Here is a 24,005-nt window from a genome sequence, read left to right as displayed (position 1 = left end):
TGTACATGACCCAGTGTGCATTCTGCAGTCCCTCAGTAATGACCTGTACACAAGCCAAGATGACAGCAAAAACCATAAATTCCTATGCAAACTTCTAAGCAAACTCCCTTCGCTCCAATGAGCCAGAAGAAGGTGGAGTTGCTAAATAGACAATGAAAACATATTTCCCAAATTCAATATGAGTTATCAGAATTGAAACCCTCCAACTCTGCACTATATACAAAGCAACAGTATGAACGGCAGACTCTCTTCCTCCCCCCCCCAGTGGGTCTCTGGACTGATCTGTGATACTACAGGAACGAAAATGAGCAGGTAAGAAGCAAATTTTCCTTTCCCTGTATGTATCCAGATCAATTCAGACTCCTGGGATATACCTAAGCTCCCCTTAATTAAATGGGACCTGTAGAGTTCCGCTTATAGAAGACTCTCACCAAAGCACATGGAAATCGGAGCCCCGACATCCAAGCTATAATGAATTTTCTCCAATTAGTTTTATGGTTTAAACGGTTTTATTGAATTTTCAAAAAGAAACAATACAACCACCAGAGAGGAATGAGTCCTGCTCCCCTCCAGACATAACACCATACATGACTTGTTAACCCTCCAACCTCCCTCCCTCCCCCCCCCGCCCCAAAGTAACCGTGATTACACCAATATACATGAGGTTACTCCTTGAGTAAGACCAATGCAAAGGGAACACACAGTAATATGTTCTTAATCATTTAGCACATAACTTCTCGCACGATGCGGGAGAGACTGAATGTACAGTTGCCAATTAACTAGAAATCGTCGCCGTTGTGCTATGGAAGTCCGGCCCGCCAGATGCTCCATGGTCATCATAAAATGAAGGCCATTCCTCCAAGCCCAAAAGGACGGGCTATCCTTTGAACGCCAACCAGATAGAAGTATCTTCTTACCTACAAGACAAGCCTTTAGTAACAACATTCGAGAGCCAGGATCTCGAACACGAACCGGGGACACACAGCCAAAAAGCATCCAGTGAGGCGTCACCGGAAAGGCCACGTCTAGCAGGTCAGCCAGATAGTCCCCCACCCGCCTCCAAAACCTCTGTACTGGAGGACAGGACCAAAAAGCATGGGACAAAGTACTCACAGCTGCTCCACATCTCTGGCAGCCTCTGGTGCAATCAGCGCCAAAATGACAGGCCACATTGGGCGCCAGATAAGCCCGGCTGAAAAACTTAAACTGCATCTCTCTATAATAAGAGTTGCTCGAGATTCTGGCTGCTCGGCGAAATCCAGCACGCAATATATATTTAGTCACAGTAAAGTCCCCATCATGGTTCCACCGGGATACCAAAACATCTAGGTGGTCTTCCTCTCGTAATTGACGGATCTCCTTATAATACATGGATAAAGATGGGACCCTGGATCTCCCAAAGTGAAACACCTCCTCCAAAGCATGTACCATAGTGGGTGCCTTATAGGCATCCGGGATTGCTCTGAGATAGTGTCGAATCTGAATGTAGGAAAAAACCTGCGTGGCTCCTAACCCATACAGATCTCCCAGCTCCTCAAGGGACATGAGCGCGCCCTCCGTATTTAGCAAGTGACCCAGGCGAGTAATCCCCTTGGATTCCCAGACCAAGAAGCTAGCAGACTGGTAACCCGGGGTAAAGTCTACATTACCGCGCACTGGCAAAAGACTGGCACACTGGGTTGGCAGTCGCAGCAACCTGAGCAGTCTCCGCCATCCCTGTCTAAGGGGGCGCAGCAAGCTAGCAGTGCGCAACACAGGAGGGAGCTTACTAGAGGGGGCTTGAAGCACGCACGCAGGATCATAAGGCGCCATCAAGGACTTGTCTACCGACAATGGGGAAAAATCCGAGGAGCCCAACAACCAGTCCCTAATGGTCCGTAACAGACTGGCCAAGTTGTAGTCTAACAAATTTGGGACTCCTAAGCCACCCCGCCCCCACCGCGACTGCAACCATTTCAGTGGAACCCGCGATTTCCCACCTCGCCAAAGAAAGCGCCGCAAGCTACCCTTCAACCGCCGAGCGTCGGTCGAGCGTAACAGAATCGGCAGAGTCTGAAACAAGTAAAGCCACCGAGGCAAAATGACCATTTTGAATAAATTGACCCGCCCACTCAATGAAAGGGGCAAATTCATCCACTGTGCCAAACAGTCCTGGGTATACTTAATCCTATCTGGGATATTCATCCGGTACAAGAGGGCTGGGTCCGCCGGGAGACGGATCCCCAAGTAGGGTAAGGAATCCTCCACCCAATGCAAGGCGAAAGTATCCAGCCAGGCCGCGCGCAAATCCGGCGGATAAAGCAGTGCAGAGGACTTAGCTTCATTCAACTTCAATCCCGAGAAGACCCCAAACTCCCACACCAGGCACAGCAAAGGGGGTAAGGAGGCCTGCGGGTCCGTCACCAGTACCAAGAGGTCATCCGCAAAGGCCACGACCTTAAAGATGGACGCCCCCAACCGAACGCCCCGTATCTCACGGTGACCCTCCATCGCTAACAACAACGGCTCTAACTGTAAGATGAAGAGCAATGGGGATAGGGGGCACCCCTGTCTAGTTTCTCCAATTAGTTTTAAATGTACTACTAGCTAACTTCATGGAGTGCCCCCTAGTCCTTCTATTATCGAAAGAGTAAATAACCGATTCACATTTACCCGTTCTAGACCTCTCATGATTTTCAAAGACCTCTATCATATTCCCCCTCAGCCGTCTCTTCTCCAAGCTGAACAGCCCTAACCTTTTTAGCCTTTCCTCATAGGGAAGCTATTCCATCCCCTTTATCATTTTGGTCACCCTTCTCTGTACCTTCTCCATCTTTTTTTGAGATGCGGTGACCAGACTGCAGGTGCAGTCTCACCATGGAGCAATACAGAGGCATTATGACATTTTCCGTTTTATTCACCATTCCCTTGCTAATAATTCCCAATATTCTGCTTGCTTTCCTGACCACTGCAGCACACTGAGCCGACGATTCCAATGCATTATCCACCATGACGCCCAGATCCCCTTCCTGGGTGGTAGCCCCCAACATGGAAACCAACATCGCGCAACAACAGCATGAACTATTTTTCCCCATATGCACCACCCTGTACCTGTCCACACCAAATCCCATCTGCCATTTGGATGCCCAGTCTTCCAGTCCTGCAATTTATCACAATCCGCTTGTGATTCAACTACTGTGAACAATTCTATATCATCTGCAAACTTGATCACCCCACTCATCGTATTCCTCTCCAGATCATCCACAAATATATTGAAAAGCATCGTCCAAATACAGATCCCTGAGGCACTTCACTGTTTACCCTTTTCTACTGAGAAAATTGACCATTTAATCCTACTCTCTGTTTTCCATCCTTTAACCAGTCTGCAATCCATGAAAGGATACTGCCTCCTATCCCATGGCCTACCAGTTTCCTTAGAAGCCAAACGCCCTCTGAAAATCCAAATACACTTCACCCACTGGCCCACCCCCATCCACATGTTTACCAACACCCTCAAAAAAATGAAGATTTGTGAGGCAAGACCTGCCCCGGGCAAATCCATGCTGACTGTTTTCCATTAAACCATGTCTCTCTACATGCTCTGTGATTCCGATCCCCAGAATAGTTTCCACTATTCTTCCCGGCATTGAAGTCAGGCTCACTGGTCCATAGCTTCCCAGATCACCCCTGGAGCCCCCCCTCAAATACCAGGGCCACCTTCCAGTCCTCAGGCACAACGGATGACTCCAATGATAGGCCACAAATTTTAACTAATAGATCTGAAATTCCATTTTTTAGTTCCTTCTGAACTCCGGGGTGCACACCATCTGGTCCAGGTGACCTGCTACTCTTCAGCCTGTCAATCTGGCCTACCACATCTTCCAGGTTCAAAGTGACCTGGTTCAGTTCATCTGAATTATCACCCCTGAAAACCATCTCCGGAACCAGTGTCTCCCCAACATCCTCACCAGCAAATACAGAAGCAAAGAATCCATCTAGTCTTCCACAATGGCCCTATCCTCCCCAAGATCCCCTCAATCTCTCGGTCATCCAACGTTTCAACCGACTCTCTCACAGGCTTCCTGCTGCTTGCCATATGTGGGCATCACAGCCTGGCATCCACTAACTTGTGTCAGTGCTGCTTGGAGGCACAGGGAGAGTTCTCGCCGACTGATTTTGCTGAGCCTGGCCCATCCCAACATGATGTGGGAATGGGACCATAGGGGGAACCGCCAGAGGCTTCACCTGATTTTGGGGCTCCTCTAACTGATTCGTCAGCAGGAGAAGGCAACTCAGTGGGCGCAGGATCGACACCCTCTGATATGGATCCTTTTGCCTTTTCTTAGATGGAATTTTTTCAAGGGCTGCAGGTGTGGATTAACCTTTCTGAATCCTAAGAAACAGCGTAATACCTGAATGTAATCTGCTTTGAATTGGCTGAAAGGCAGAATATAAATGAGGAATCTTCCTGAAATAGGGATGTGCACAGATAGCAGAGTTGCTTACCTATAACAAGAGTTCTCCAAAGACAGCAGGATTTTAGTCCTCACGAAACCCGCCCACCACCCCGCAGAGTTGAGTTTCTCCTATTTTTTATTTAAATTCTATGTTACAAGACTGAAGAGGGACCCCATGTGGGCACATGGTATAGGACGTGCTAGGCATGCTCAGTATGCCAAGTCAAAGTTCTGGAAACTTTGACAGAAGTTTTCTATGCTGGGCTCCATATGATGATGTCACCCATGTGTGTCAAGGTGTTCTCCAAGGACAAGCAGGATGGTAGTCCTCACACAGGAGTGAATTCCTAAAACAAAAGGGGACCAGCAGACAGCAACCAAGTGTTAATGGGCACAAAAACAACAGTGCTGTTGGTAACTGAGGGGGAGACAGCTTGAATCCAAACAAAGGGCCCTAGGTAGGGAGAGTTGGGTTTTACACCTCCAAGAGTTTCCAAAGGACAGACTAGCTGAACCTACTGTCACATCAGCCATCCCTATCCAGTACCTACAGTACCTGAATGTAATCCACTTTGAAGCGCTAAAAAAAAAAGGTGCAAAAAGCGGAATCTAAATCTAAATCTAAATAAATCTAAATAATAGTGAGATGTGAATGTGTGGAGAGAACTTCACATTGCAGCCTTGCAGATCTCTTCGACAGGAACTGCTCGCAAGTGGGCCACTGACATTGCTATGACTCTGACAGAATGAGCCTCGACAAGACCCTCAATATGCAGTCCCGCCGGGGCATAACAGGAGATGCAATCTGCTAGCCCAGTGGTTCTCAACCGGGGTGTCGCACCACACCAGTATGTCGCCAAGAACACGCAGGTATGTCGCCACACTTCCCGGTCCCCCGCTGACCCAGCTGCTCCCCGGTCCTCCTCCGCCCGGGCTTAAAATGCTGTCAGCCCGGGTGGAACACGGCAGGACAGCTGGAGTCAGCGGCATCGGCATGGTCTCTTCTTCCCCCCCCGCGGCCCGGAAGAGGAAGTGGTGAGCAGCGGGTGTGTGCGGGGGAAGAAGAGACCATGCTAGTGTGGTCAGAATCGGCCCGAAGAACAGAAGAGAGGCGCAGTCTGAAGAATGTGCAGCGTGGCTCGGAGGAAAATGAAGAAGAGTGTCAACCCCCGCGGCCGATGGGACTCCTCCTCCGCGAGAGCTGAAAATGAAGGAGGTTAGGGTTGGGAGGAGGCTGCTGCTGCTAGTTCTGGGGAGGGAGAGAGAGTGAATGAACAAGCAAGCATGTGTGTTTGAGATCCTGTGTGTGTGAGTGAGATAGCATGTATGTGTGTGATTGAGAGCCTGTATATGTGAAAGAGAGTATGTCTGTGATTGAGAGCCTGCCTGTGAGAGAGAGAGCATGAATGTAAGTTTACGATTGGGAACCTGTATGTGTAAGTTTGATTGAAAACCTGTTTGTATGAAAGAGTATGTGTGTATGATTGAGATCCTTTCTGTGTGAGAGAGATCATGTGTATGTATGTTTAAGAGCCTGTGTGTATAAGTAAGAGAGAGAGCATGTGTGTCTGTGTGTGATTGAGAGCTGGTTTAGGTGAGGGAGCATGTGAGTATGTGATTGAGAGCCTGTGTGTAAATGAGAGAAAGAGAGAGAGCATGTTTGTAAGCATGTGAATGAGAGTCTGTGTGTGAGAGAAAAGGACAGTATGTATGTGTGTGATTGAAAACCTGAGTGTGTAAGCCTGAAAAGATACACAGCATGTGTGTAAATGTGTAATTAGCCTATATAAGTGAGAGAAAAAGCATGTGTATATGTGAGTGACTGAGAGCATGTGTGTATAGGTGTGTATTTGAGAGCCAGTGTGAGAGAGAGCGCTGGTATGTGACTGAGAAAGTTCCAAGCAAACCACCCCTCCTCCTGCTAATTCAAAACAATCTCAGGACACCTGGATATCAAACATTTCCAGGTATGCAGAGCAAATAAATTTTTGTATCCTTATTTTTCATTACTGGGTCTTTGTGTCTGCTATTTTGAAATATTTTATTGGTATCTAGAAATTTTTTATATGAGTTTTAATTATTGGATATTCCACTCATCATCTGTTTCGAAATAATTTGTTCTTTTTGTTAGTATGACTTTACTGCTACTGATTTTATATTTCTTGATTTGTTTTATAAGGATGGGTGATGTTTCTTTTTTCCTTTATTACACTGCATACAGAGACTCTGGCTTGTTGCAGTTTCCAATTCAGTTTTTTCTGCATGCTTCTAGTTATGCGTTTTGGTCTCTTTATTCTTTGTTAGGTGAGGGTCAGCACATGTGATTCAGGTGAGGTTTTCTGCTGGCGTGTAGTCTGTGAGGACTTTGTCCGTTTTCCTAATAGGAGATGTATTGGTGTCTTAAGGCCTGGTGTAATATTTCAGTGTTGCCTTTTCTTAGGTAAAGTGGTTACTGTTTAAGTGCTAGAAATTGGTGCTGTTTTGGTGTGGGATGTTTACTATTTATGCAATTTCTGTTCAGACAGAATATGTATCTTTTCCTTGTGTCATTTTAAACAATAAAAATAATTACCGGACCTTTACTTTTTATTTCCGCCGTGAATTGTAATGAGCAGTGTGTCACACATGTGAGCGTGGCCTGTCAGGTGTGTCACGATGGGAAAAAGGTTGAGAACCACTGTGCTAGCCAACTGGATAGTGTCTGCTTGGCAACAGCAACTCCCAATCTATCGCTATCAAAAGAAATAAAATTTGGGTGGACTGTCTATGAGCTTCTGTCCACTGTAGATAGAAGGCTAAGGCTCGCTTGCAGTCCAAACTGGGCAGTGCTCGTTTGACTTGCTGCCTTCGTCCAGAGATGCAGTCACCTGCAAACCCGGTGCAGGCCCCAGCAAAGCTGGAAGGGGGCCAGCAGGCCATGGTGTCTCTGCCGGCCTAGGCGGAGCTTCCTCCTCAGAGGAACCAGCAACGACCACCGCATCAGTTGGGGAGAGCATTGGTGCCCCGCCAGGCATCAATGGCCTCCCGGGAACCAGCACCAACCGGGCCGGAAACACACCGATGAGCACATTGAGCCGTTCCAGCAGCGACTCTAAAGTGGATAGGACTGGCATTGATGCCGTTGGTGCTACAAGACCGACATCCTGCAGTGCCCATTCCATCGCCAGCTGGATGCGCCGTTCCAGCTCCTCCTCGAAAGTTGAAGAAGCCAATAGTGACTGGGAGGAAGAAGGGGTGGCCAGATCTTCCTCAGATCCCTGAGGTGGATCGGTAACTGGCACCAGGACTGGTGGAAACCGTTGCAGACCCCCGGCATCAATGGAGGATGGGTGCTTCTCACCACGGGTTTGCTTTGGGAGTATCACGGCATGAGCCGGCAAATCCCCATGCCTGGCACTGTGCATTGAAGACGACCGATGCCGATGCTTCCTCGGCTTCCTTGGTGCTCAGCCTGATCTTTCCTTGGTATCGAGGTCTAAGGTGAGGAACCCGACCTCCTTGACCTGGAGAAGACTGAGCGTGGCTAGTGTCTGGCACCCCTATTCACCGGCAGCGTTGACAGAACAGATGGTCCCACCAATGTCGATGGCATAGTGTCTGTCATGCAGTTCCAAGATCCATTGATGCCAATGCCGATGCTGAAGTCGATGGCTCGGTCTTCCCTGACCCAAAGAGTTTCTCCATCTAAATGACCCTGAAGGGACGTCGGGTGTGACGTCCCTTCAGGGTCATTTAGGCGCACCTGTGACAACCCTGGACATCATGGGATCGCCCCAGGCAGAGGACACATATATCTTGGGGTCCGTGATAGACATGGCCCTTGGGCAATGGGGGCATCGACAAAAAACGGTAGTGGCATGACCGAAGTGAAAAAAAAGGGATGAAAAACGACTACGATGGCAGTGGGCAACGATGACTGGCAGGCACCAGGGGCAATGATGACCAGCAGGCACCAAAGCACCACCGCCACGCAAAAGAAAACTTACCCGAAAATGCCGAGAAACCTAGTTAAGGAGGCTACGGGAGGAACCAAGAGGGACCCGGCATCCATGGAATGGGAGAAACCCCAGAAAAATTGGGGAAAATAATTTTCCACAAGTTTTAATGAACAAAACCTAAGAGCTGACTCACACCATGATGCAAAAGCTCCACGGAAAAAAACAAACTGAAGAGGGACCCTGCGTGGACGCGTGATATAGAGCATGCTGGGCATACTCAGAATGCCAAGTCAAAGTTCTGGAAACTTTGACAGGAGTTTTCCGTACCGGGCTCCATCTGATGATGTTACCCTTTGTGAGGACTACCATCCTGCTTGTCCTTGGAGAAAAAATGATCTTCAGTTTCTTTTTTTTCCCCTTGTGTTTTTTCATTTTGTTGCTTTACGTATGTAAAGTCATATTTACATGCATAAAATCAGTTTTATGTGCATAAAAAAGTATGCATGCACAGAATTGAAATGAATTGAATGCACATCCCTATCCCAAATCTGACGAACAGAAGATGCGAGCTAGTGTGTGAGTGTCAATCATCAGGTTTATTATTTTTTAAATCTCAGATTTAAAAAAATCATGCTGAAATTACAGCAGTCTCAGACTTTACTGGATCAAATGTTAAGAAAAGGTTTCTCAACAATAACATTTTGGAGAGAATTGTATTTTTGTCTTATTTATTCTCTTGTAGGATCTGTTTTTAAAACTGTACATCAGTTTGTGCACCCCTTTGCACTGTTTTTATGTAAAAGCTGGAGATGTGAGTTAACAAATGATTGAAATAAAACAGATAACGAATGAGGATCACAGTGTGCTGTTGAAGGCAGGTACGATGAGACATTCTAAGGTGCTGGGATTTAGACATTTCTTTCAGTGTTTCTATGGTCTGTACCTAGTTCCAAACATTAGTTCTTTAGGATACAGACTGGAGGGTGGGGATTTAGTTTTCCTCAGACTGAACCTAAAATCCAGATATCAGAATGATACTTGCTTTTCTGCTGTTTACTGCAGTCATCTAGCAGATTTGTGACACTGGCTCCTTTTCGACATGTTGTGATGTGCTGCTTAACATTTCTCATTACTTTCAGAACCAAACTATACTTTTACAGTGATGCAAGAGAAGGTAAGCAATTGGAATACATTGTTACAACCGTCCCTTCCCGACGGCTTCACTCCGCCTACCTTTCTTTCTTTGCACTTCCTTTTGCTATGGATGGACGCCTGGCTGCTGCGGCGTCTGCCTGCCGTCCTCTCCAGTGTCCCCAGACCGGCTTGGGCGCTGCCTCCCGCCATGCTACGCTGGTACCTTAGGGCGCGTGCGCCGCGCGGCCCTCACTCTTATTTCCTACTTGGCGCGAACCTCAGGGGCGTCCCCCTGTGAAGACGTCACGCTGCCCGGATATTTAAAGCCTACGATGTTTGCTAGCCTTTGAGTTAGCAAGGGGTATCTTACGGATGGGATTTGCTCTCCGTACCCAGCTACTCTGCCTCTCCAATCTTCCATTGGACTCTAATGCTAACGGGGTACCTGCTCCTCGGGGGCCTCACTTGCTTTTCAGGTCACTATCAGGAAACCGGTACTCGCTCCTCGAGGGCCCATGTTCCCTGACTCGCTACCTGCTCCTACCTTCTCTTCTGCCTGGAAGGATTCGCAATCTACAACACCAGTGAGTACTACTACCATCTTCACCTCAGAGCTGTTCCCTGGAACCAGGTACTCGCTCCTCGAGGGCCTGCCCCCGTTCCAGCCCTAGTGCCATCTCCTACGTGGAACCATTGTGTGAGTACAATACCTTCAAGCCTCTCAGCTCTCAGGGATCAGGTACTCGCTCCTTGAGGGCCTGTTCTCCCTATCCTGGGTTCTCCATACTGGGGCTTTGTGCATATTCCACTGTACTCATTATTCTCAGTTCTATCCACTACAGCACTGCTACCGGAGGAGTCGCTGTTCCAGCGCCTGAGGGATACTAGCCCAGCAGGGCTACTTTTGCTGCTCACTGTTGCCACCTCTGGTGGCTTCATCACATTGTCTAATAAAAGATCAATCTCTGTGTTTGTGTGTCCTAAGCTGAGCCTGACCTGTGGCCCCTCACGGGACTTCCCCCCGTGGGCGTGGTCAGCTGCCACAGTGTCCAAGGGTCCACCCAAATCCACTAATTATAACATACATTTACAGCAAAAAGCATGACAGCTGATCCTGGAATGAATCAAACAGCATTAAAGCAGAAGGAAAAGGAAAATGCTTCCACAGTAATTCCCACCTTATGTTTCTCCAAAAACTCTGCAGTGAGAGTCCAGGGGGCATCTCTGATGACCTCATCCACATAGCGACAGTGTCGGAGAGCCTCATAACGCTCACTTTCAGTCATCACTGTGAAGCCTTTGTATTTATGGGTCAGTTCATCACTACAGACTAAACAGATACATGCCCAGGGATCAATCAGGAAATGTACTGCACCAAAGTGACATGTACACATGCAGAAATCAATCAGCAAATGTACTGTACCGAAGTGATATATATACATGCAGAAATCAATCAGCAAATATACTGAACCAAAGTGACATGTACACACACAGAAATCAATCAGCAAATGTACTACACCGAAGTGATATATACACATGCAGAAATCAATCAGCAAATATATTGCACCGGTGACATGTACACATGCAGAAACAAATCAGCAAATGTACTGCACCAAAGTGACATGTACACACACCGAAATCAATTACCAAATGGACTGCACTGAAGTAATATATACACATGCAGAGATCAATCAGCAAATATAATGCACCAAAGTGACATGTACACATGCAGAGATCAATCAGCAAATATACTACACCAAAGTGATATGTACATACACAGAAACCAATCAGCAAATGTACTGCACCGAAATAACATGTAGACATGCAGAAATCAGTCAGTAAATGAACTGCACTGAAGTGACATGTACACATGCAGAAATCAATCAGCAAATAGACTGCACAGAAGTGACATTCACACAAACACAAATCAATCAGCAAATGTACTTGAAAACCTTTACATGTACACACCAAAATTATATATCTTATTCATGTTAGTTTGGCTTATGCTTCAATGAACAGGAACCAGGATTGCTGTATGGGTTAAGCACTAACAAGTAGATTTTAAAAGGCCCGCGCACGTAAAATCAGGGAGATACGCTTGTAGTCAAGCTTGCGAGCACCGAGTGCATTTTTAAAAAGGCCCGGCCACATGCGTATTTCCCGATAGGCGCAGAAGTGCCGGGCCTGAAGAAAGGGGCGGGGCAGGGAGGAGGCCGGCCAGGACAGCAGCCATTAGGCCCTATACCAGGGTAGTGCACGCCGGAAGAACTTACTCCTGCTCAGAGGAGGAGTTAGTTCTTCAACAAAAAAAACAAACGCTAGTTAGGGTAGGTTTAGGGGTCAGGGAGGAGAGGGGAAGAGGGAGGAAGGACAGAGTTAGGGTTAGGGAAATTCCCTCCCACTCCGCTCCTTTATTGGAGCGGACAAGGAGGGAACTTGGCAAAAGCCCGATTGCAACACCGCGCAATTCTTTTAAAATCCTACACCCCGCCGCACGCAGAGGACACCTGCCTGCATATGTGTGCGCGGACATTAAAATCCGATGCGCATGAGCCTGAGGAAATTGCATTTTATAACATGTACGTGCCGATGCGCATGTTATAGAATAGCCAGGACCATGTGCACCCGCCGGGAACTGCACACACATGGACTCGCGCACAGGCTTTTTAAAATCTAGGTTTTAGTGCCATCGAAGTCTGTAACTTTAAAAGAGACTCCCAGCCTACTCAGACCCTGGGACAGCAGTGTCTGTAAGGTTAAAGGGTGTGGCTGGCTTTTCTTGGATTTGGGGGGAGATTGGAGATAAGCAGTTGTATTTGCCCTTGTACTTGGCGCTATATGAGGCCTGACTCTCATTTCAATTTTTTCTGTTATTGGCAAGCCTATTTTTCCCCACTGAGTAAATCAAGACTGTAATTACTCGGGTCTTTTGCTGCAGTTAGAATAAAGTTTAGTTCAATCAAGGAGTCCAGTGGGTTTCCCACAAGTAGAGTTCAGTGATAATAAAACATAGAGGAGGCAGAGTAGCTCCATTATTGCAGTTGTCAGGACTCTTCCATAGTTTCAGTGCATACTCTGGCCTTGCTGGACCTGAGAATAGGGAAGTTAACATGGCAAAAAGCCCTATGTCACTTCCAATTTTAGTTAATTCTGCTAAATACCAACTGTTCAATCACATTGACTGATTTATAATTTTGGTTATTGTTTTATATAAAAAACATATACCGTATATACAAATGATAATTAAAAGCTATAAGTCTGTGGCAGATTGAACAGGATGCATGAATCATGCTGACTTTTCCTACACTCCAATCAGTTTTGATCTTACCTCCTACAAGTAAGTAGCTGTTAGGAAACAGATTTTTGGCTTGCATAAGGGCTCTAGCATGGCCAGAGTGGAAGAGGTCAAATATCCCATCTGCATAAACTCGGACTGGCCTGTCAACTGTGTGAGAGAAAAGACAATGGTAACAACACAACTGAAAGTAAACAATGTCTCCAACTCAAAAGCTTAAGGAGTCATTCAAGTTCCACAGTAAGACAATGCTCAAACATTGTTCATACATATGGGATACAGATACACATCAGTAAACCATAAATGTTGGCAATAATACCCACAGTTCTTCAACCTCTCTGTAGTTTACAACAGATCTTACCATGGATCACTAATTATAACATTTCCCTTTGCAAAGCAGAAAACCTGGCACAAGATGGGTCCTAATTTAAATTTTAGATTCAATTAATCGCCATTCCAAATCTGAGCTAAACATGAGTTAAGCAGAGTTGCTTACCTGTAACAGATGTTCTCCTAGGACAGCAGGATGTTAGTCCTCACACATGGGTGACATCATCGGATGGAGCCTGGCACTGAAAACATTTGTCAAAGTTTCTAGAACTTTGACTCGCACACTGAGCATGCCCAGCATGCCACTATCCACGCATCCACGCGGGGTCCCTCATCAGTCTCGTAACATAGAACTCATGAGCGAAAAATAAAATAATAAAAAGAAAGGAGAACCCAAATTCGCGGGGTGGCGGGAGGGTTTTCTGAGGACTAACATCCTACTGTCCTAAGAGAACACCTGCTTTCTCCTAGGACAAGCAAGATGGTAGTCCTCACAGATGGGTGAATACCAAGCTACAGGCTGCTCCCGGATACAACAATGACCAACAGCCCTTAAAGAGGTGCCAATGGGTGTTGCGGCTTTCGGGGAAAGTGGTGTGCCCTTGGACCACAACGCGACTGCAGAGAGGAGCTCCTTAGAAGCGCCGAGGCAGATGAGACGTATCCCAGTACAGGTGGACAGGCAGAAGACCAGGGGCTCACACCTCCGCCGAACCTGACACATCAGTAGAGACCCAACAACGCAATGCTGGTCTCTGGGGTAGTCCTCCGGCCACTCGAAAGCCCTTTCGGACCTGCCATACGGGAACAGCAAATGCGCCAGGACAGACAGAGGTCGAGGGCAGATGATGGAACTGGAACAAGATGAGACTTGTAGACTGAAGACAATCAGACAATACTTGATGACGAGGATCAGACAAGGACTTGAAGACAAGGATCCAACGAGGTCTTGATAAGGATGAGGCAAGGCTGAAGAGAAAAACATCAGGGACACTGATGAAGACACTTGCTGAGTGGAAAGACAACAGAAGAGTTAAAACTCAATATGAAGGTATCCGGCCATGACTCGTGGCAGAATCCATCCTAGACTGAGCTTCAGGGACCAGGCGTGATCGACGCACCTGATAGGTCAATCGAAGGAAGATGAAACTTCTGACCTGGCGTGGAAGACACATCTGAGGGTCATCCGAAGTTGAACTGAGGATGGCCCACTAGGAGGTAAAATCCGGAACCTGGATATCCGAGAGGAAGGCTACCCTGATGAGGGAGCCAAAGAGCCTGAAGGCTCCTTGACGTAGGAGCCCAAAAGGGTCTGAACGCTTGGCAGCTGTTACGACTGTCGCTGCCCGACGTCTCCACTCCACCACCTTACCTTTTTTGCGACTCCTCCCGCAGTTGATGGACGTCTGGCTGCCGCGGCGTCTGCCTGCCGTCCTCTCCAGCATCCCCGGTCCGGCTTGGGCACTGCATCCCGCCATGTTGTCCAGGCCCTGTTTCTTATTCTCTCTTTGGCGCGAACCTCAAGGGCGTCCCCCTGTGATGACGTCACCCATCCCGGATACAAAAGCCTACACTTTTTGCTAGCTAATCGAGTTAGCAAGGGATCTCCTTATGGATGGGATTTGCTCTCCGTACCTAGCTACTCTGCCTCTCCAACTTTTGGACTTTATCCTATCGGGGTACCCGCTCCTCGGGGGCCTCTCTCATTTCTTTCAGGTCGCTATCAGGAACCGGTACTCGCTCCTCGAGGGCCCATGTTCCCTGACTCACTGCCTGAACCTATCGCTTCTGCTTGGAAGAAACAGCTGCCTATATCATCAGTGAGTTACCAACTTTATTTCCTCAGAGCTGTTCCCTGGAACCAGGTACTCACTCCTCAAGGGCCTGCCTCTATTCCAGCTTCTGTGTTACCTTCCGGGAGAAACCGCTGTGTGAGTAACTTTACCAATGAGGCTCTATACCAGAACTCTGTGTATGCTCCACTGTACTCACTATCTCAGTTTTCTCCACTACAGCACAGCCATAGAGCGAATCTATGTTCCAGTATCCTGAGGAACCCAAAGCCCAGCCGGGCGTCATCTCTACTCACTACTGCCACCTCTGGTGGCTTCTCAACTCCATTTAATAAAAGATATAACTGTGTTGTGTGTCCCAAAGCTGAGCCTGACCTGTGGCCCCTCACGGGACTTCCCCCCCGTGGGCATGGTCATCTGCCAGTGTCCAAGAGTCCACACAAAACCTTACAAACAATAACAGCAGTGAAAAGGACTGAAGACGAGGACGTCAAAAGGATTCTGAAGTCAAAGACTACTTGACACAAAGACGTCAGGTACGTCAGGACATCTGGACTTTAACCCCCAGGGCACTCAGTCAAGAGCATCATGGAGGTGTCAAGTGAACTGGAGAACAAGACATCTGAGACATCTGGACATCTGGACCTCGGTCCCCCAGGTCAACCAACCAAGAGCAGCGAGGAGGCTCCGAGAGGCAGGACAACAGGCTGACTGACTTCAGAAAGGACAGGACATCAGAAGATGAGGACTTCAGGAAGATCTGAAGGGGAAGATATCAGGAGGGTCGGACGACGAAGACATCTGAAGACAAGGACTTAGGATCCGGCGAGAGACCAAACATGGAACGAAGATGAGACGAAGGATCAGGAACCACAAAGGAAGACAAGGGAATTCCCACGAAGAACAGAGTGCCTTGAAGAAGCAAAGCGGGACATCAGGAACTCCTGGACTGAAGAGCTGGAATGGAGGATCCAGGAGCAGTCCAACTCCAGAACTGACTCCTTGCGAAGGTGAAGAGGAACTGAAGGTTGGGCCCTTTTGTAGGGCTGGAGAGGAACCACCTTGATGACATCATGAGGAGGAGCCAGGAGGACTGGCCCTTTAAATCCTGAGAAGAGGTGCGGCCCTGCGCCTAAGGAGGCAGGACCAAGGACAGCAGCCATGCTGTGCAGCAGGAAAGCAGGCCCAAGGCGATGAAGGCGGCTCCTGCTGCGAAGAAGGAAGACAGGAAGCGGAGACGGCGTCAGCAGCCTCCAGGCCGCGAAGAAGAGCTTCGGGGCAACCTCCTGGCCGCAGAAGAGGAGCAACAATGGTGGCACTCCTTGCCGCAGAAGGAGAAGCTGGAGGCGGCACTCCCTGCCGCAGGAGGGCCCAGGTGAGAATGGCTCAATGCCGCAGAGGCGGAACAACGGCGTCGGCAGCCTCCAGGCCACACGGGTGGAAGAAGAACGTTGGCGGCCTCTGAGCCACAAGGAGGCACAGCAGCAAGGCTCTCTGCTGCAGACGGCGACATAGATGGTAGCGGTCTCCAGGCCTCGAGGGGAAGATGGCGGCCCGAGCCGCAGGACAATGGTGTTGGGAAGCAGGCAAGCGGCTGGAAAGGTGAGAGGCTGCTTGCAGCTAGGCCCGCGAGTAGAATCGTAACAACAGGCATAATAAACTACGGTGTTGTTGATAACAGAGGGAGGCAGCATGAACCCAAACAATGGGACCTAGGCAGGGAGAGTTGGATTTAAAGCTGGAAAAGGTTGCGAAGGACAGATTGACCGAAGCAACTATCCTGATGACCATGTTTATCCAGGTAGTAATGGGCTGTGAACATGTGTAGAGAACCTCAGGTCACAGTCCTGCAGATTTCGGCGATGGGACTGCCCATTAGTGAGCCCCCGACGCTGCCATAACCCTCACAGAGTGAGCTTTGACTCGGCTTCCTAGCTGAAGACCCGCCTGTGCATAGCAGAAGCAAATAGAATATGCTAGCCAGTTGGATAGAGTTTGTTTACCCACCGCAACTCCCAATCTATTCTTATCGAAAGATATGAAGAGTTGAGTGGATTGTCTGTGAGCCGCTGTACATTCTAAGTAGAAGGCTAGGGCCCTCTTACAATCCAAGGTGTATAAGGTCCTCTCACCCTGGTGAGAATGGGGCCTCAGAAAAAAGGTGGGCAGAATGATGGACTAATTGAGGTGAAACTCAGTCACCACCTTATGTAGGAACTTAGGATGGGTGCGGAGCACTACCCTATTATGAAAGAATTTCGTGTAGGGTGAATATGTAACCAATGCCTGAAGCTCACTAACCCTACGCACTGAAATGATTGCCACTAGGAATAAAACTTTCCAGATGAGGAGCTTCAGCACATAGGCTCAAAGGGATGGCGCATGAGCCGCGCTAACTCAAGGTTGAGGTCCCAGGACACAATAGGAGGCCGGAGGGGGGTGCTTTAGCTGAAGCAAGCCCCGCATAAAACGACTTACTATGGGCTGTACAGAGATGGGTGTGCCTGCAACACCTTGATGGTAAGCACTAACCGCACTCAGGTGAACCCTGACTGAGGTGGTTTTAAGACCCGCCTCAGAAAGCTGCCAAAAATAGTCCAAGAACCTCGGTGTGGGGCAGGTGAATGGATTTAAGCCATGTCCCTCGCACCAGACTGAAAACCTCCTCCACTTCAGTTGGTAAGACTTTCTGGTGGAAGGCTTCCTGGAAGCTACAAGCACCTGAGACACGTCATCAGAGAGGTCCAGGGGCTACAGGACTAGGCACTCAACATCCAGGCCATCGGGACTAATGCCCGGAGGTTTGGATGGCGCAGTCTGCCCTGATCTTGTATTATCAGATTGGGGGAGGTCCCCATATGAATGGGCTCCCTGACCAACAGGTCCCAAAGGAGTGGAAACCAGACCTGTCTGGGCCAGTACAGGGCCACGAGAATCATGGTCCCCTGGCCCCCCTGGAGCTTCAAGAGAGTCCTCATGACCAGCGGAAGAGGAGGATATGCATACAGGAGACCTGTGCCCCAGTGTTGAGCAAAGGCATTCGAGGCTGGAAGCCTAGCCGTCCTGTATAGGGAATAGAAGTTGCTCACCTTGTAGTTGCAGGCGGAGGCAAATAGATCCACATCCAGAGTTCCCCACTGGTCGAATATCCAGGTCGTCACTGCCAGATTCAGGGACTACTCATGTGGCCAAAACATATGGCTCAGGCAGTCTGCCAGTACATCGCTCTCAGGGTCATGCCCTGTGACAGAGCCCTGGACCAAATTTGCACTGTCTCCTGACAGAAGAGGAACGAACCCATGCCTCCCTGTTTGTTGATGTACCACATTGCTACCTGGTTGTCTGTCCAAATCAGGACTGTTTTGTGAGACAGGTGATCCCGAAACGCCCAGAGAGCATAACGAATTGCTCGAAGCTCCAGGACGTTTATCTGGTAGAGAGATTCCTGAGCTGTCCACTGACCATGAGTGTGCAGGTTGCCCACATGGGCCCACCCAACCGTGGGGGGAGGCATTGGTGGTAAGTACTACCTAAGGCGGGGCAGCCTGAAAAGGAGTCCCCCACTCTAGGTTGGATTGGTTCTCTCACCTTGACAGGGAGACCCGCAGAGGTGCCGTGACACACGGGCCTTGAGGTGCTGGGACACTTGTAGCCACTGCGACCGTAATGTCCACTGTGCTCTGCGCATTCAGAGGCGGACCAGAGACAGCCATGTGGCCCAAGAGATGAAGCAGAAGATGGGCGGGAACCTGACTGCTGTGCACCAAGCTAGCCAGAGATGAGAGGGCAAGAGCCCAATCTCTGGGCAGAAACACTTTGGCCTGAACTGTGTCCAGTCTGGCTCCAATGAATTCCAGATGGTGTGATGGGCAGAGGTGGGATTTGGGGTAATTGATAACAAATCCCAGGGATTGCAGCACCTGGATAACCAGATGTAGAGAGCACAGTGCCCCCTATTGGGAGGCGCTCTTGATCAGCCTGTCATCCAGGTAGGGGAACACATGCATCCCCTGACGCCGGAGGTGTGCCCCCCCTACTGCCAGGCACTTGGTAAAAATACGAGGGGCTGAAGCCAGGCCGAAAAGAAGCACTCAATACTGGTAGTGAGCCTTTCCCACCACAAAGCACAGATACTTCCTGTGACTCGGGAAGATCGTAATGTGGGTGTATGCATCTTTCAGGTCGAGGGAGCAGAGCCAGTCTCCTCCGCTGAGGAAAGGGATCAGGGTGCCCAGAGAGACTATTTTGAACTTTTCCCTCTGCAGGAATTTGTTCCACGCTCTGAGATCGAGAATGGGGTGTAGACCCCCAGTTCTTTTTGATATCAGGAAATAGGAGGAGCTGGAAGGGGATGGCCTCGGCCATGGCCCTGACGAAACCAGCAAAGGAGAGATCTTCTGGGGAAGACCTGTGCCTTTCATCTGGCAGTGAAGGTTCCAACAGGATATCCCCGGAGTCCTCAGAGGAAGATTCCGAGGTATCATCTCCCCAGGGGTCATACGGGCCCTCCTCCTCTCTAAGATCCCTTGGGGGCTTGCTTGGTAGAACCCTGCCCAAGCCTATCGGCGCAGGCACTGAGGGCACTGGTGGCCTCGAGAGCGGCAAAGGCACTGATGGCCATGGGATTCCTGATGGCCTGGATAAAGGCTTAGGGAATGGAGGTGTCGGCACCAAAGGAGCTAGCAGGGCCGGTGGCTGTAGCACATTTTCCTCCTCAGAAGACCCAACAATGGGAATCGCTCCAGAAGGGGGCATTGGTGGCCACTGGAGCATTGAGGGTCCCCATGGCACCAGTTGTGACGGAAAGACACCGAGGACTTCAAGATGCTCGAGCAGGGGCGCCAACATGCTTGTGCAGGTTCTGGCACCTGTATGGGCGCCGGTGCTGGGAGTGCTTCAATGCTCCGCAGGGCTCGGAGCACCGCACTTTGCACCCTGTGATCCAACTCCTTCTGGAAGTCCGGCAAAGCTAGGACTGATGGAGGGGGATGAGACATCACCGTAGCCTCCTCGGGGGCCCTGAGGAGGCTCAGAGCCCAGCACCGATATCAGTGGGGAACACCTGGGACTCCAGGGTCTGTCGGAGGATGGGGGTCTCCTCACATGGGGTTGCTTCGGTGGCGGCATGGAAGTTGCCGGTGCTGCACTGGAACTGGAGCCGTGCGCCCACGGTGACCAGTGACTATGTTTGCGGAATTTCCCACGATGCTCGGCCCGGTCTTTCCCCAGTGCTGAGGAAGCTGAAGATCTCAATGTCTTTGAGAGCGTTGACATCGGAGAGGGCCTATCACCGGCGCCTCTCTCCGTGGACAAACCTGCCGGGGAAGTAGATGGGGTAAGGTATCCATCGGTTCCCCTCAGCTTCCAGGGGTCGAAGTCCCCGATTCCTGCGTAGATGGAGCGGACATTTTGGGACCAAAAAGTCTGTCCATCTTGTCTAACAGAGCACGACGGCCCTTGGTGTCATCTGATCATACAGCTGACACCCTTGGATGTCGTGCAATACCCCCAGGCAGATGATACAAACCTCATGCAGATCAGTAATGTATATGGTCTGCAGGCACTGAGGGCACCATCAAAAACCGGACAACGCCATAAAAAATAGCTGGTGAGCAGTCGATGGCCAGCGGCCTCCGACGAGTGACACGCCGGGAATCGACCGCTAGGAAGGTAAAAAAAACCTACTGTGCCGTAAAAGGAGCACCGACTGGAAAGAGGGACCCAACGTTGAAAAACCGAAGAGCCAGTAAGAAAAAAATGGAGAAAAAACACTCTAAAGAGCAGAGCTCCACCACAAGGCAACTTCTTTGCGGTAAAAAGGAGACTAAAGAGGGACCCCACATGAACACACGGATAGTGGCATACTGGGCATGCTAAGTGTGCCACTTAAAGTTCTAGAAACTTTGACAAAAGTACTCCATGCCGGGCTCCATCCAATGATGTCACCCATCTGTGAGGACTAGCATCCTGCTATTCCTAGGAGAATAAACAGATTTGGAAGGCAGTATTTAGAGACTTTACTAGATAGGAAAGATATCATTAATCTCTTCTGAAGACGCATTATGGAAAAAACCTTCAGCATTCTTTGCTGTGTTAAATTTTACATTCAGATGGATTATACATATCATTTGTATGAAAAATTGGATCTTATTATACCTGAGGAAAAGCCAGCAGATGTGATAGTGTATGAATATGCCTTTCTTTACTTAATAACATATTTCAAGAGTGAAACCTTGACCTGTTCTTTCCCACATCCAGCTCGTATGTGCAGGGAAGCAGTGAGTATTTTACTTGCTCTTTCCTACATCTAGCTGGTGTGTGCTGGGGAGCAGTGAGTATTTTACCTGCTCTTTCCTACATCCAGCTGGTGTGTGCTGGGAAGCAGAGTATTTTACTTCCTCTTTCCTACATCCAGCTGGTGTGTGCTGGGGAGCAGTGAATATTTTACCTACTCTTTCTTGCATCCAGCTAGTGTGTACTGGGGAGCAGAGAATATTTTACCTACTCTTTCTTGCATCCAGCTGGGGTGTGCAGGGGAGCAGTGAGTATTTTACCTGTTCTTTCCTACATCCAGCTGGTGTGTGCTGGGAAGCAGAATATTTTACTTCCTCTTTCCTACATACAGCTGGTGTGTGCTGGGAAGCAGACTATTTTATTTCCTCTTTCCTACATCCAGCTGGTGTCTGCTGGGGAGCAGTGAGTATTTTACCTGTTCTTTCCTACGTCCAGCTGGTGTGTGCTGGGAAGCAGAGTACAGTATTTTACTTCCTCTTTCCTACATCCAGCTGGTGTGTGCTGGGGAGCAGTGAATATTTTACCTACTCTTTCTTGCATCCAGCTAGTGTGTACTGGGGAGCAGAGAATATTTTACCTACTCTTTCTTGCATCCAGCTGGTGTGTGCAGGGGAGCAGTGAGTATTTTACCTGTTCTTTCCTACATCCAGCTGGTGTGTGCTGGGAAGCAGAATATTTTACCTACTCTTTCTTGCATCCAGCTGGGGTGTGCAGGGGAGCAGTGAGTATTTTACCTGTTCTTTCCTACATCCAGCTGGTGTGTGCTGGGAAGCAGAATATTTTACTTCCTCTTTCCTACATACAGCTGGTGTGCTGGGAAGCAGAGTATTTTATTTTCTCTTTCCTGCATCTAGCTGGTGTGTGCTGGGAAGCAAGGAGTATTTTACCTGCTCTTTCCTGCATCCAGCTGGTGTGTGCTAGGAAGCAGTGAGTATTTTACTTCCTCTTTCCCGCATCCAGCTGGTGTGTGCTGGGAAGCAGTGAATATTTTACCTTCTCTTTCCTGCATCCAGCTGGTGTGTGCTGGGAAGCAGTGAATATTTTACCTTCTCTTTCCTGCACCCAGTTGGTGTGTGCTGGGAAGCAGTGAATATTTTACCTTCTCTTTCCTGCATCCAGCTGGTGTGTGCTGGGAAGCAGTGCGTATTCTTCCTCCTCTTTCCTGCACCCAGCTGGTGTGTGCTGGGAAGCAGTGAATATTTTACCTTCTCTTTCCTGCATCCAGCTGGTGTGTGCTGGGAAGCAGTGCGTATTTTTCCTCCTCTTTCCTGCACCCAGCTGGTGTGGGCTGGGAAGCAGTGAATATTTTACCTTCTCTTTCCTGCATCCAGCTGGTGTGTGCTGGGAAGCAGTGAATATTTTACCTTCTCTTTCCTGCATCCAGCTGGTGTGTGCTGGGAAGCAGTGAATATTTTACCTTCTCTTTCCAGCATCCAGCTGGTGTGTGCTGGGAAGCAGTGAATATTTTACCTTCTCTTTCCTGCATCCAGCTGGTGTGTGCTGGGAAGCAGTGAATATTTTACCTTCTCTTTCCAGCATCCAGCTGGTGTGTGCTGGGAAGCAGTGAATATTTTACCTTCTCTTTCCTGCATCCAGCTGGTGTGTGCTGGGAAGCAGTGAATATTTTACCTTCTCTTTCCTGCATCCAGCTGGTGTGTGCTGGGAAGCAGTGAATATTTTACCTTCTCTTTCCTGCATCCAGCTGGTGTGTGCTGGGGCGCAGTGAATATTTTACCTCCTCTTTCCTGCATCCAGCTGGTGTGTGCTGGGAAGCAGTGAATATTTTACCTTCTCTTTCCTGCATCCAGCTGGTGTGTGCTGGGGCACAGTGAATATTTTACCTCCTCTTTCCTGCATCCAGCTGGTGTGTGCTGGGAAGCAGTGAATATTTTACCTTCTCTTTCCAGCATCCAGCTGGTGTGTGCTGGGAAGCAGTGAATATTTTACCTCCTCTTTCCTGCATCCAGCTGGTGTGTGCTGGGGCGCAGTGAATATTTTACCTCCTCTTTCCTGCATCCAGCTGGTGTGTGCTGGGAAGCAGTGAATATTTTACCTTCTCTTTCCAGCATCCAGCTGGTGTGTGCTGGGAAGCAGTGAATATTCTACCTTCTCTTTCCTGCATCCAGCTGGTGTGTGCTGGGAAGCAATGAATATTTTACCTTCTCTTTCCTGCATCCAGCTGGTGTGTGCTGGGAAGCAGTGAATATTTTACCTTCTCTTTCCTGCATCCAGCTGGTGTGTGCTGGGGCGCAGTGAATATTTTACCTCCTCTTTCCTGCATCCAGCTGGTGTGTGCTGGGAAGCAGTGAATATTTTACCTTCTCTTTCCTGCATCCAGCTGGTGTGTGCTGGGGCGCAGTGAATATTTTACCTTCTCTTTCCTGCATCCAGCTGGTGTGTGCTGGGAAGCAATGAATATTTTACCTTCTCTTTCCTGCATCCAGCTGGTGTGTGCTGGGAAGCAGTGAATATTTTACCTTCTCTTTCCAGCATCCAGCTGGTGTGTGCTGGGAAGCAGTGAATATTTTACCTTCTCTTTCCTGCATCCAGCTGGTGTGTGCTGGGAAGCAGTGAATATTTTACCTTCTCTTTCCTGCATCCAGCTGGTGTGTGCAGGGGAGCAGTGAATATTTTACCTTCTCTTTCCCACATCCAGCTGGTGTGTGCTGGGGTGCAGTGTGTGTATTACCTGCTGATTGGTTTCCTTCTGCTTTTGTGCACACAGAAGCCAGAAGCAGGACAGGGTGCTCAAAGGACTTGTAAATAAAGACTACAAAGTTTTGCT

At 48.9% G+C, this 24,005-nt stretch overlaps 1 protein-coding gene across 1 annotated transcript in view; it reads right to left on the bottom strand.

Annotated features, from left to right (window-relative positions):
• PCYT1B (phosphate cytidylyltransferase 1, choline, beta) overlaps positions 1 to 24,005 on the bottom strand; it is an 85,133-nt gene that overhangs the window by 26,416 nt on the left and 34,712 nt on the right. The window contains exons 3-4 of the mRNA XM_029603089.1: positions 12,837 to 12,953; positions 10,687 to 10,838 (exon numbers count right to left, since the gene is read on the bottom strand). Of these exons, the coding sequence (XP_029458949.1) occupies positions 10,687 to 10,838; positions 12,837 to 12,953 (269 nt within the window). The remainder of the gene's footprint in view (positions 1 to 10,686; positions 10,839 to 12,836; positions 12,954 to 24,005) is intronic.

The sequence above is a fragment of the Rhinatrema bivittatum genome, chromosome 5 (genome assembly GCF_901001135.1).
Source record: "Rhinatrema bivittatum chromosome 5, aRhiBiv1.1, whole genome shotgun sequence".
Classification (NCBI taxonomy): Eukaryota; Metazoa; Chordata; class Amphibia; order Gymnophiona; family Rhinatrematidae; genus Rhinatrema; species Rhinatrema bivittatum.
The sequence above is the reverse complement of the archived record's forward strand: the minus strand, read 5'-3'. Positions and strand labels throughout refer to the sequence as shown.